The sequence below is a fragment of the Primulina tabacum genome, chromosome 1 (genome assembly GCF_025594145.1).
Source record: "Primulina tabacum isolate GXHZ01 chromosome 1, ASM2559414v2, whole genome shotgun sequence".
NCBI lineage: Eukaryota > Viridiplantae > Streptophyta > Magnoliopsida > Lamiales > Gesneriaceae > Primulina > Primulina tabacum.
In genome coordinates, this window is record NC_134550.1 from 8,738,531 (window position 1) to 8,751,394 (window position 12,864).

General features: G+C 29.8%; 1 protein-coding gene across 1 annotated transcript; it reads left to right on the forward strand.

Moving 5' to 3' along the window:
• The first annotated feature begins 3,218 nt into the window (after nt 1–3,218).
• On the forward strand, nt 3,219–4,241 carry LOC142517709 (uncharacterized). The gene is made up of 2 exons (XM_075620100.1): nt 3,219–3,868; nt 4,002–4,241. Exons 1-2 carry the CDS (start codon nt 3,380–3,382, stop codon nt 4,080–4,082), a joined length of 570 nt encoding a protein of 189 aa, XP_075476215.1. The 5' UTR covers nt 3,219–3,379; the 3' UTR covers nt 4,083–4,241.
• Nucleotides 4,242–12,864: the final 8,623 nt, after the last annotated feature.

The window sequence follows — 12,864 nt, forward strand, 5'->3', positions numbered from 1 at the left end:
ACCTATATGTAAAAAAGCTGATATAGCATGAGGCTGTGAAGCGAGGAACTGTTGAAACTGCTAAAACAAATACGGATCCAAAGACGGTGCAACCACTACATTGTTAGATTGAGGTTGTCGATATGTCCACTGGTTTGATGGATTACCAGGTTTCCATGGAGTGTTCTGAGATGGCTCATGTTGCTGCTGTGGTTTCCATGGATTGTTCAAATATGGCTGAAGTTGTTGTTGTGGTTTCCATGGAGTGTTATGTGGTCGTTGTTGTTGCTGTTGCGGCTGTACTTTTCCTTTACTCAACAATAGTGGGCATTGAGCTTTCCATTGCCCCTTCTCTTTACAAAAAATACACTCATCTTGAGAAACCTTCGTATTTGACCTCTTTTGGTGATTAGCTTGAGGTCGTTGAAGAGCTGCAAAGACAGATGGTGTAATTGGGATTATCTCTTTGTCAACGTGAGACTTAAAACGAATCTCTTCAGCTAACAATTCGCTTAAAACCGAGTCAACAGAAGGAAGAGGGTTGCGATGAAGAATCGTCCCATACAGACCCTAAAAATCATTCCGAAGTGCCATCAAAAACTGTACCAAGCATTGTTCTTCTCTCCGAGCAATATAAGGTGAAAATGCTCGTAATTCTGTAGATTCTGTTAATGCCAATTGATCCTAGAGTGTCGACATGGCAGAATAAAAATCTTGGATACTCATATCTTTCTGCTGAAGGGCACAAATATCTGTCTCCAATTGATATTGTTTGGCAAAATTAGACAGTGTATACAAACATGCCAGATGATTTTAAACCTCCTTAGCAATCTCTTACTTTGCCAATTGAGCACCTATTGAGTGCGCAACAAAATTATTAATCCACGTAATAATCTTTAAATTATCTGCCTCCCAAACATCCAATGACACAGCATAATCAGGGTTCATATGATCTGTAGGCTTGTCTCTCACACCTGTTATATAGCCCCACATCGATTTCCCCCGAAAGAAATTCTTCATAACATACTCCAATACGAATATTTTTTCTATCCAATTGAACACTAATCGACTGAAGAGAATCGTCTTTACGAGTAGCCATGATGCCAAAACCAAACAAAATCGAACGAATAAAACAAAACACAATGCAAAGAAGAAATAGAGAGTGAGTGAAAAACTCAAGCCGCAGTATTGTCAACTGAATAAAGAATACAAAGACTTATGTTTATATAGCTACGATAAAGACAAAAAGATTAAAACGACTAATCTACCCTTAAGAGCTAACAATAATATATTCTAACAAATCCGACTTCTGCAATCAAATGATGTGGATGTCAATTCGGTTGTTTTTTTTTAGCTTTTTCGATATAAAAACTAAAATTTAAACGATGAATATGATGAAATTTCCAGAAAAAAAAAACCATGAACAATATCTAATTTATTTATGTTATTATAAATCGAAAAAATATTTTACGACTAGAATCAGAAAAATGCTGAAGGAATATGATAAGATAAATGTGATAAACTCAAAATGAACTGGAATTGAAAATTTGCATAAGCTTTTGCTGTACAGAGTCTCGTTCTGATGATTCCACCTGATTTTAGTTCGCCTTTTTCGATTGGTTTTGCCCATCTTCCACGACAATGATAGTAGATCATTTGTCAACTTCTTCAATCTTACGCAGACCAATATCTAAAACTGCCCAATTCTTTCGACTTTGTGGACTTTAGTAATCAGACTCTTAACTTTATTTGGGCTGAGAGAATTTGGAACTAATACTTGGTGTCATGTTTTATTACATAAATGCTGACAATTATGAGTTTATTATTATATATATGATAGCCGTTAAATGCATTCCCAAATTTACTAATATATTTGGTGGCAGTTATTGATAAATATCATATATAAAATTAAAATGTATTATTAGTTTATTAACTAATATGAATATCAGAAAAGTTTAAAATCAAAACATATAGGTTTGGGTAGGGGCTGTTCCGAAGAAAATCCTTGAGTTAATGAATGTGCCTGGAGTAACTAGAGAAAACGTACGAGTCATTTGCAGGTTCACACATTTCATTTCTCCGGACAATTAATTACAGTATCACATTATATTATTTCATATATTTATTATTTCATAAATAATTTGTGAATGCATGATTTCCTTGCCTCTTTGAATAACGTCCATACTATACATGGAAGGAAAAAAATCATAGTGTATTTATTTCAAGTTCATGTATTTTTATTTAATACAACAAAAATGAAGATATTTTCCCCATAAAGTAGATATTTTAATTCCATTTACGATTTTTTTAGTAACAATTACAAATCCTTAAAGTGAAACTTTCACATTCAAAGGATCATCGTGAATAATTAGTTTATTAGATCGAAATCCCATTCTCTAGCGTTTGTTTTAACGAAAAAAATCAACACACACACACACACACACATATATATATATATATCAATTTTTATCCAAAATGACAATATAATTTATTTATTTCTAGATAAATTTGTATTTATTTCAAATAATAATCATGTTAGAGTACAATATTTATTTTAAAATTTTGTTAACTAAAATGAAATTTATAGACACAAATTTATATTCATTTAGCTTTAACCAAGTTTAATAATATGGACTATTTCAATTTTATATATGGGAATATGGGATGAATCTTCTGATCATACAAATATTTTTTCTTTAAATTTGTTTATAAAAAAATGATTTCAGGGAAAGAAAATATCTTTAAATTTTTTATTTCATTTATGATTTGCTTTCCATAATAGTTTTTTTCTTTGTTTCCTGATTTACATGCATATGAAATGCAGAAATACATGATCTTCCAGAGACGGGTTTCTGATGCAAGCTATAAAATTGATTATGCCTCGGATGTTTGTTTCAACAGAAGCTTTCGATCGATTTTAACAGCATCACAAACAAACCCTTCAATTCTAATGCTCAACAATTACATAAACAAGCAGCATCAAAATCCAGGGCAATTTCCGGGAATGAACGATGGCATATTCTTCCAAAATCAGGAGGCTTCTCCCTGCAGCAATGCCACACCAAAAATCGAACGGTCCCGAATACTTTCCCATTCAGGACGTTTTCTGAGACCAAATCTCACAAATTCAAGCCTCCTGATTCAGGACACAGATCCGTCGCGCATCAGTTTTGCTAAAAGTAATAATCTTTCTGCAGCATCAGGCCTGGAAGATCTCTCAGGGAGCCTTCCCACTTGTTTCCAGACGTCACTGTTATCTTCATCCGGGTTGAATATTCCAAGCCTTAGTTACGAAGATTCACCCCGTCAAGAGATCAGTGTTTTAACCAATTATACTGTTTCTACTGACTATAACCCATCCAAGTGTTTGGCGTATCAGACGAATTACGTTGGGTTAAGGATGTCGAATTTGAAGCAGCTTACTGATTCAAGCCTGAGTAAGACAAACCAGGGAATGAAACCTTGCAGTGGAGTGGTAACTCGGAGTGGATCAGGATTCCAGGGAAATACCCTCGATACTGGTGATCAAAACTTTCCGATTGATGCTACGGGCTGCTTGGATCGATTGCTGCAGTCTATAGGGGATTCTACATGCTTTGCGCCCGATGCGAATGGAAAACAGTTGTCTGATGTAATTGCAGATTACCAAATGTTAATCGATCCTTCTACTTTAGGTAGCTTTATGAGTGGCATGGAAAATGGAGGACAAATTCAAGAATCTCTGTTTGGTCCTGATTTGGTTGCATTTGATCTTACCATGTCCTCGGAAGACAGTGGAATCAGGACTTCTCTTACACATGAAGTGCAAAATTGTGGCAAAGATACAATCAACTCTCTGGATTTCAATGCTCCTTCACAATTCAGCACAACACTTTTCTCTCCGAGTGAGGTATAATTTATTTAATTCATATCAAAATATTTTTGAATCTATATATATCTTTTCACTTGTAACAATCTCGTGTGCACGCATATAAAACTAGGGTTTTGTAACACTTTTTTTTTTAAATAAAAAAAACTCACAGCGCGAAGATCAAGAATTTCTTGCATCTTTACTCGCTTCTGACCAATTTGGAGAGGAGCAAACAACCCTCGATGGAATGTAATTAAGTTCATATGTAATAATTAATTTTGTTTTACAAATTGCTTTGTAGTGGATGACAATTTGTACAGCCAGTAATGTGTTTATTTACAATGTAACAAAGACAAGTTGACTTACAATTGGGTTTGAAATTCATATGTATTGTTGGGCTTGAAACCCAATGGTGGTACAAGAAGCCCAATCCGCTAACTCGATAACCTTTCCGATATTGTGTAAAGAGGCCGATTGTAAATTGGAGTACTGTTCTCTTCTGCTAAGGTTGATACTATAGTCTCACTTATTATTGACATTTTTTGTTTCATATATTTAATTTTTTTTACGATTTTAGTCTTTTAAGATGTCAAATTTCAATTTTATTGTCGTATTTTTCAATTTTTTATAATTTTAATCATTAATGATGTGGCTGACATGTCAGCGATACATTCGAAGGAAACTAAAGTTGAAAAAGAAACAAAGATAATAAATTAAGACTGAATTTGACGATATAAAAGATCAAAATCGTAAAAAATATAAATTATTATTATAAAAGTTTCATAATTACGAGATTTGTCCGCGTAGAACATCAACTCCATGATCTTTCTTAGACTGCATTCACTCTATGTTTTTGCTTCAAAGTACTTAATCGAGCCAATATCGTACCATTATTAGGAAGCTACTTAAATTTAAAAAAAAAATATTGATCCTACTAATTAATTTTTGTAACTAATTTACACTATAAAGATTATTACACACTACAAAATAAAATTCACTTAATACTTTAAAACTATGATAATAACGAGGAATTAATATAAGCTTTAAATCCTGAAATTATCGCGCTTGTATCGAAATCTTTACCCGAAGTAATATGTAGAAATTGTTGATACTAATATTAATTTGTTCTATGCATTTGTTAAGAATCGGGCATCTATCTTCATATGATAATTAAGAAAGTGATGTTTTCGGAGAAAATAAAGATAGTACTTGATTTTTCATAAGCAATACCATATATCGAAAGTGGTACACAACATGCAAGTCTTATTTAAGCTTCCATGTGGCCGTGCAAACCACCATCGTCATTTACATCTACATCTCCGGTAACGCGTTTCGATTTATCATTTGAACTGATCTTTGTAATGCTTGTGATATGAAGAACACTTTATGTAATTGACGATTGATATATACATATGTTTGAATATATGTGCTCATACAGCAACAAAATCATGGTTTACGACAAAAATTTGGAGAGACTATTTAAAGATAGACAAGCTACGTACATGACGACATTGCTGATAATTTGAGAAGATAATTAATATATATAATTGAACTATTTCTATCCAACAAATTCATGTAAAAATACACCCAAAAAGCTCATTCTTAAAACTTGAAATTCGTCTTATCATCGAAACTGTTTATATATTATTATTTTTTTTTCATTTTGGTCTTTTATATTGTTAAATTTCAGTCTTAGTCTGTTATTTTTATTTTTTGATAAATTTAGTCATCTTGAACTTGACACCAATGTGTATTGTGTCACATCATCACTTTCCATGAAAATTGACTCAAATTTCCATAAATTGAAAGATATATAACTAAAACTAAAATTTGATAATATAGATGACCAAAATCGCAAATAAAAAATATGTAGATATATATATGTAAATGATATGTTGTGCGCATAGAATATCTTGCGGAGTATCATATGAGTAATCATCTCACAAAATTTTTCGGTTCTCGAGATATGTGATGCATTAATACTTCCAACATGAACATCTTGCAAAGCTGAATATAAATATGAAAATTATATATATCTCAATCTTTGTATAAATACAAGCCATCTTCGAAATTATTAATAATTCATTAATCAAAGCTTGAGAACTTGTTCATTGTCATTTGATGGAAGTCCGGGAAAATGTCGTCCAAACACGGTGCCGATGCTCGTTTGTTTGGTATGTACAACAATGAAGGTACGTATTTTGAATGGTTCAAAAACATAGATATCCCGTTCATTTAATTTTATTGCATTCAACTACTGAAAAGTGGCGAGTCCATTCACAGATACTTATGGCAGGTTTGCCCTAAAGGGAAGGCAAAGGGTAGACAGAAAGGTTGTGGTCCATTAGGTATGAATGGATAGACAAGCGGGGATGTAAAGACCTGTTTTTAAATTAGACGACTAGCTACTTGATGGATAATATAAGATTATATTCGAGAATCGGTACGACGTTTTTGCTGCGATTTACGACTAGCTCGATTTTGCCAGAACTTGTGCCCAGATCAACAATTTATCTGGATACATGGTCGAATCTTCAATCTGCGGGTAATGGGCTTAAATACATGTAGTAATTTGGGGACATATATGGTGCCATACATCTTATTTTTGGTTTCATCATCAGAATTACTTTTCATCCATTCTAAATAATCCGATTAAGAATGAAAAAGAAATCCCTTTACGCAATATTTTCATGACTCTCTTAAAACTTAATTTTGTATCCACTTTAATAAATCAAAATTACATTTTTTGGTCCAGTAATTTGTAATTTTAACACTTTTGGTCATGTTAACAATGTATTTGTATTTTTAGTTTTTTAACTTGCATTTTTTTTTTCATTTTTGGTCGAGTTACGATGAATTTTCATTTTTTCACGTAATTTATATTTTTTTTTTCATTTTTTTTACTGGAGTCCATCGTATTTTTCTAAACAAAAAAGACCAAAAAAATAGAAGTTAAGGAACCAAAAAATGAAAAAATAATACAAGTGACAAGACTAACAATGAAAATTCACTATGATAGGACCAAAAATGAAAAACAACGAAGTTACAAGACTAAAAATCCAAATTTACTAGTCATATGACTAAAAATAGAAAAAATGTAAATTAAAGAAACAAAAATATAATTTTCTCATCAAAACTATTAGCCTCGACCTTATTCAACTCAAATAATAGATGAAGGAAAAATTATAATTTTAGCCATGTATATTTTCTTCTTTGTGATTTTGATATTCCATGTTATCAAATTTTTGTTTTAGTCCTATATCTTCTGATTTTGGCAATTTTTGTCGTTTTTATAGGGAATATTGATGTAATACTATACATGTCAGTGGCACATCAGTGTCGTGTATATTAGCCTCACGCCGAAAAAACGACTAAAATTTCAACAACAAAAAAACAAGGATAGCTGATTAATTGAAATTTGCAATATCGAAAAGCAAAATCTCAAAGAAACAAATATATAGCACCAACAAATTAATACTGAAGAAATAGTCATAGAAGATTTTGATAAATCAATTGATAACTGAAAAATTCTAAAGTAAATAAAGATCAAATTTATAAACTTCAAAATATCAATTCTTCAAAACTGATTTTACAATCAAAACAGAAGAAAGAAATATCCAACTTACAAAACCTTTTGAAACAATAAATTTATTTTCCCAAAATTTTACAAAAACATAGAGATAAGAATTATAAATACCTTCATATTGGATTAGTCCAAGTTGGAATAAAACCTTTAACAAAAGAATGATTAAATACTTTTATCCTTGCTATTTTAAGAGATGCTAGATTCACAAACTTGGAAGACTCTTTGTTAAGTTTTGTTGAATATACTCTGTGTACCGGACCAATTTCTTTTGATTGTAATCCAAATTTTTCAGTCTCCCTAAATGATAAAAATATTTTAAAATCTTTAGTACTACAAATAAAAACTAATAATTATAATATGATTGTTCAATTTCAGTAGCCTTAATCTTTAAAGTACATTATAAAGCCATGATTTCTGCTTTTGCTACAAAAGTAAAATTTTATAGTAAAAAATGAGAAACTCTTTTATTACAAACAGATTTAAGAAAATCTACTACAGTAATTCCTAAATCTATTCGATGGAAAGATATTACACTTCTAGAAGAATTGATTTTAGAAGGTATTGTCAAACCAGAACTTATAGAGATCAAGAATAACCCAACACCCGATTAAAAGAAATAACCCAATATTAGATGGAAGAGTTAAACTTTCTTTTGACATAACAAGTAGTCATAATAGTAGATCTGATGATTCTTATCTAGGAAGAATATCACAAATAAACTCTCTTTACAAAACCCAACCTAGATATATAACTTCATGTCTACCCAATTCTGTAATAAGAAATTTAGATTATATCTCAGAAATATCTAGACCTATGTGAATCTGAAGTTCATCATCCAACCATTTGCAGAGCTACAATCCAAAAACAAATAAAACACCCGAGATTACAAACATTAGCCTTCAAGTATAAATTAATTGAAAGATAAATGAAGACTAAAGATTATATTTTATGAACCAGATTTACAAAATCTAAATAATTAGCTCATCTTCATGTGTTGATCATTTTCCAGATTTCTATATAGATGCTCCCAATTTTTTTATTTTTATACTAGAATTTACAATAGATTCTTGGAAGAATTAGAAGACCAGAAGACAGAGAAATCTTCCACTCCTCGGAGGAAGATATTAACATTGAAGATTTACTCGATGAAGAAGGAATGCACAATTTAGACGCATAATTATTATTGAATTGTAAATTATGTCTATTGATTGTAAAATTCGTGTTAAAAAAATGATGTAAAAAATAAGAACTTGAATATGAATCTTCAAAAGATTTATAAATTCTTTAAGAACATAAGTGGTGAAGGACAAGCAATTTAAAATGTGGTACCTAAAATATCATTAAGTGGAATTTATTTTACTATTTCGCGTATATTTGTATTCCGAAAATATTACAGAATTTTTAATTTTATTGAAACTAATGATCACCTAATTAAAGTATTTCGAATAAATTTATTTATTTTTAATTAATAACTCAATTCAGAAATTACTGAATTACAAATTTCATACCCTTTTGCACAATCAAAAGTCAGAATTGAGGAGCGGTCAACACTGTGTATATATATCACGTAAACTTTTATCTGTTGTTTCATGGCCCTTATTTTGAATGTCATATTTCTTGTTTTATACCCGGAAAATGGATTTATTACGATTATGTCACGAACACAAAACCTCGTCTCAAATTTAAAACTTCGATTTCAAATAGATTATAAACCATCGATATTGATTATCTTGTTTAAACAAGAAGCATAGTTGTCTGAAAAGCATTACCTATTATGCAGCAAATTGTTTTCGTTCGAGCTAAAGAACCTTATAGATGTTATACAGATAAAATATTTTCTAACAGATAAAATTATTTAAATCTATATTTAATTTTTCGAAATCTAAATGATTTGTTTTACGGAAATTCTTCAAGTTCCACCTATTAATTTAAATTCCAAATATATTATATATTTTATTTATGCTACTGGTCGTCGTCTATTATACTTTTATTATGTCGTTTTTCTTCAATGAACTAAATTTTTTTTTCTTGCAAAGTGGTTTTAGTGGACTTGATTTATAATCTGTCGATGTATCAGATGACTTTGAAACAAGACTTGGTCCACTAAACCTTTGACTTGGTTGACTTAGAATTAGAATAATTAAACGTGAGACAAACAAATAATTAAATAAACGTGTGACAAACAAATTATAATTAAAATTCATAATTGGATATGGGACGCGGTAATAAATTTAAGAAAAATGATGTCGGGCTATACCTCACAAGTCACAAAGAAATTGTTTTTTTTTTCTTTTTTCTTAGTTATCTCTATCTCATTTTAAGTCTTAGTCCATTAATTTATCAAAATTTTTTCTCGAGACACTAAAATCGACTATTTTGTTCCAATTTCGACGTAATATTGGATATGTCGACATTTTTCGACGACATGTCTATAATTTTTGAGATTACATCGGTATTTTTTTATGTTACGTCATAATTTTATTATATCACTTCAGCACTCCAACAAAATAAGATTAAAACCCAATAAAATCCAATCGAGTATGAATTTTTTTTCAATTTATTTTTAGACAAAAATTACTAAAAGTGTTGCTTGATGATGATGCATTTTTATTTGAGAATTGAAAGTATAAAAACTTTTAAATAGGTTTATTTCATTAATAAAAATTATTAAGAGTGTTGAAATAGCTAGGTTCATGTATATTGCTGACTTAGTTTGGTTTTGTTGTACATGCGACTTGTAGGTGTAAGTTTGAAATAATTTATTGGATTGACCAAATAATTCTAGAAACTTTGATCACTAATTCTCCACTTATAAAGCCGGGTTATGATCGAATAATTGATTTATGTTACTATCGATGAAGAGTTTGTCAAATAAGTTTTAAGATCGTGCGTATGACGTATTACTAAAAATTTATAAAGATGCTTATAACATGTTTTAAATTTTAATATCGTAATTTTTCAAAATTTTGTTTTCATCAAAGAACATTGATAATTGTTTTTGGTCATTTTTTTGCCCGAAAACACTAAATCTACCAGATATTGCTTATTTGACATTGATACTTTCCTACATGGCTCACATAACATGAATAAATCTTATATTACACAAATTAAAAAATATACAAACAAAATAAAAGAAAAAGACAATTTTTTTTTCTTCTCATTTTGACGTACTGGGGGTGTTTTAATTTATTTTTTCCTTTCTTTTTGATCAGATGAATTTTAATATAAATAATATAAGCTTTATTCTCGCTACATGTGTCACATACAATAGTATTATTGACAAATAAAACATATTCGATAGATTTAGTGTTTAAAAAAAATCCAAATTACTGTATGAAATCAAACTTCCCATCTGAGGTAGCACTTGAAGGTTCAGATGCCTTCATTCAGTGAAACGAGCACGTTCAGTTTTTCAACGAGTTTTTTGACAGGACATAGTGGAACAGCCAGAAAAAAGATGTGAAGTTAAGATGAAAATTGTAATCGTTCATTTATGTTACAATTCAATTTTTTAAAAATAAACATAAACTAAAACATAAATATTTCGATCGTTTTCTCGATCAAGTATTATTCACAAGAAATCATATCAACTCGCAATCCCTTAGAATCATTCAAAGTATATTTTGTGTTTTAAGGAATTTTGTCGACTACATGGATTTGTGAAAGAAATTTGATTAGGTTATAGCATTTTTAGATTGTTTTTTTTTTCATGGTAGGGATCAATTATTTTCAAAAATAATAGACGAATATAATTGAATTTGTAAGCTATGTTATTGGGATGTGACAAGTTGACCTAAAAGAGCCAATCATAATTTGCCACAAATTTTCTTATCGACATGAAATCAATGTGCTCTTCTTAGTTGAAAGCTACGTCGAGTAAGCATGATTTCGAGGAAATTTGAGGCAAGAATATAATAGTAATTAATTACCCATTCACAAAATTTGAGGAACTTTGATGCAAGAATATTTCAAAAATAATTATTTTATTGGACAAGTTCAAAATATGCCTAATGCTTTGTCAAAATGGGAACAAATTACGCTATAAATTTATAGATAAGAGTTATATAAAAATTTATAAAACTAGGGTGCCGTTATTTTTTTTAAGAAATTGTGCATATTAAAATTTTTTTGGGAAAAGAAATCAGCTTCGAAATATAAAATATTAAAAATGTATACTAAGAGGAAATAATATTCTTAAGCTTTAATCAAAAGAAAAATAGTTTTTTAGTCCATTAACTTGTTCGATTTAGTGTTTTGGTTCATTAAGTTTTCAAAGTTTGGTTTTTTTTTTTTAAGTTGCAGTTTTGGTTATTTCGGTCCAATTACTGACGTGATATCGAAAAATACTGATATGACATTGAAATATGCTGAATGCATATCGAAAATTGCTAACTTATAAATTTGTGATATATAATAAATTTCTTTAATATAAAAAATAAACAAATGAATAGTTCAATGTGAACGGCAGATTTAACATGTAAAATTTGCTCTTCCCTTATGAAATCGAAATTTTCCACAAGCCTACAAGACCAAAGCAATACTTTTTCACCCTAAACATTTGGAGACAAATAAAATATTCATAAAATTATATATATAATTTGGTTCCCATTATGATAATGGCTCATGTTTCCTTTCCCATTTACTTTTCAACACAAAATTTATTCTTGAAATAAAAAATTAAGATACGGTCAAAGATATAACAAAGAAAAAACTGAAACAATACAAACAAAATACTTCATTAAGTGTATTTCAATCTTCGTCACCTAGTTCATGCTTGACATTAGACGGGCTTCATATTTATTTAATAACTTGCGGAGGTCCTTTATTAAATGGGAAATTATTTTATTTTTATTTCTGTATTTTGGTCCACACATTTTTATTTTTATTTTTTAATCTTAGTCTTATTTTACCTACCAATAGGTCACACTCGCTAATGTGGAAAGTAAGCTCTCATTTCTCATTCAAATGATCTTGTTTTTTGAGCAGTTTTCTTTGGATAAATGCTAACTTGAGCATCAGATATGTTTGTTCGTGACATAGGTACGATACACAAAGTTCGATCTTTGATTTTGTTCAAGTATTTGCCGATTACTACACTCGGACTCAACTGTAAGTAGTAAGTAGAGGTGTTCATCGGTCGGTTCGGTTTTCAGTTTTTTATTTCGGTTTTTTCGATTTTCGGTTTTACAACTATATAATCCGATAACCGAACCATTTTTCTTCGGTTCGGTTCGGTTTTATACCGAAATGGTTCGGTTCGGTCGGTTATTTCAGTTTTGATACAATTATTTAAATTAATAAGATAAATATATTGTAAAATATAATATGTTATTTTGTACGTGATTTCTTAGTAAAATATTTAAATATAAAGTTTAAATGAATTGCATAAACAACAATCAATTAATTAATATTATTCAAAATAATTTATCATTAACTGATATCATCTCAA

What these genes read in the sequence shown, in the direction of transcription:
- LOC142517709 (XM_075620100.1), top strand. Translation starts at nt 3,380, where the DNA reads ATGTCGAATTTGAAGCAGCTTACTGATTCAAGCCTGAGTAAGACAAAC. An exon ending in CACTTTTCTCTCCGAGTGAG is followed by an intron (nt 3,869 to 4,001) that starts GTATAATTTATT and finishes AAAAACTCACAG; the next exon opens with CGCGAAGATCAAGAATTTCT.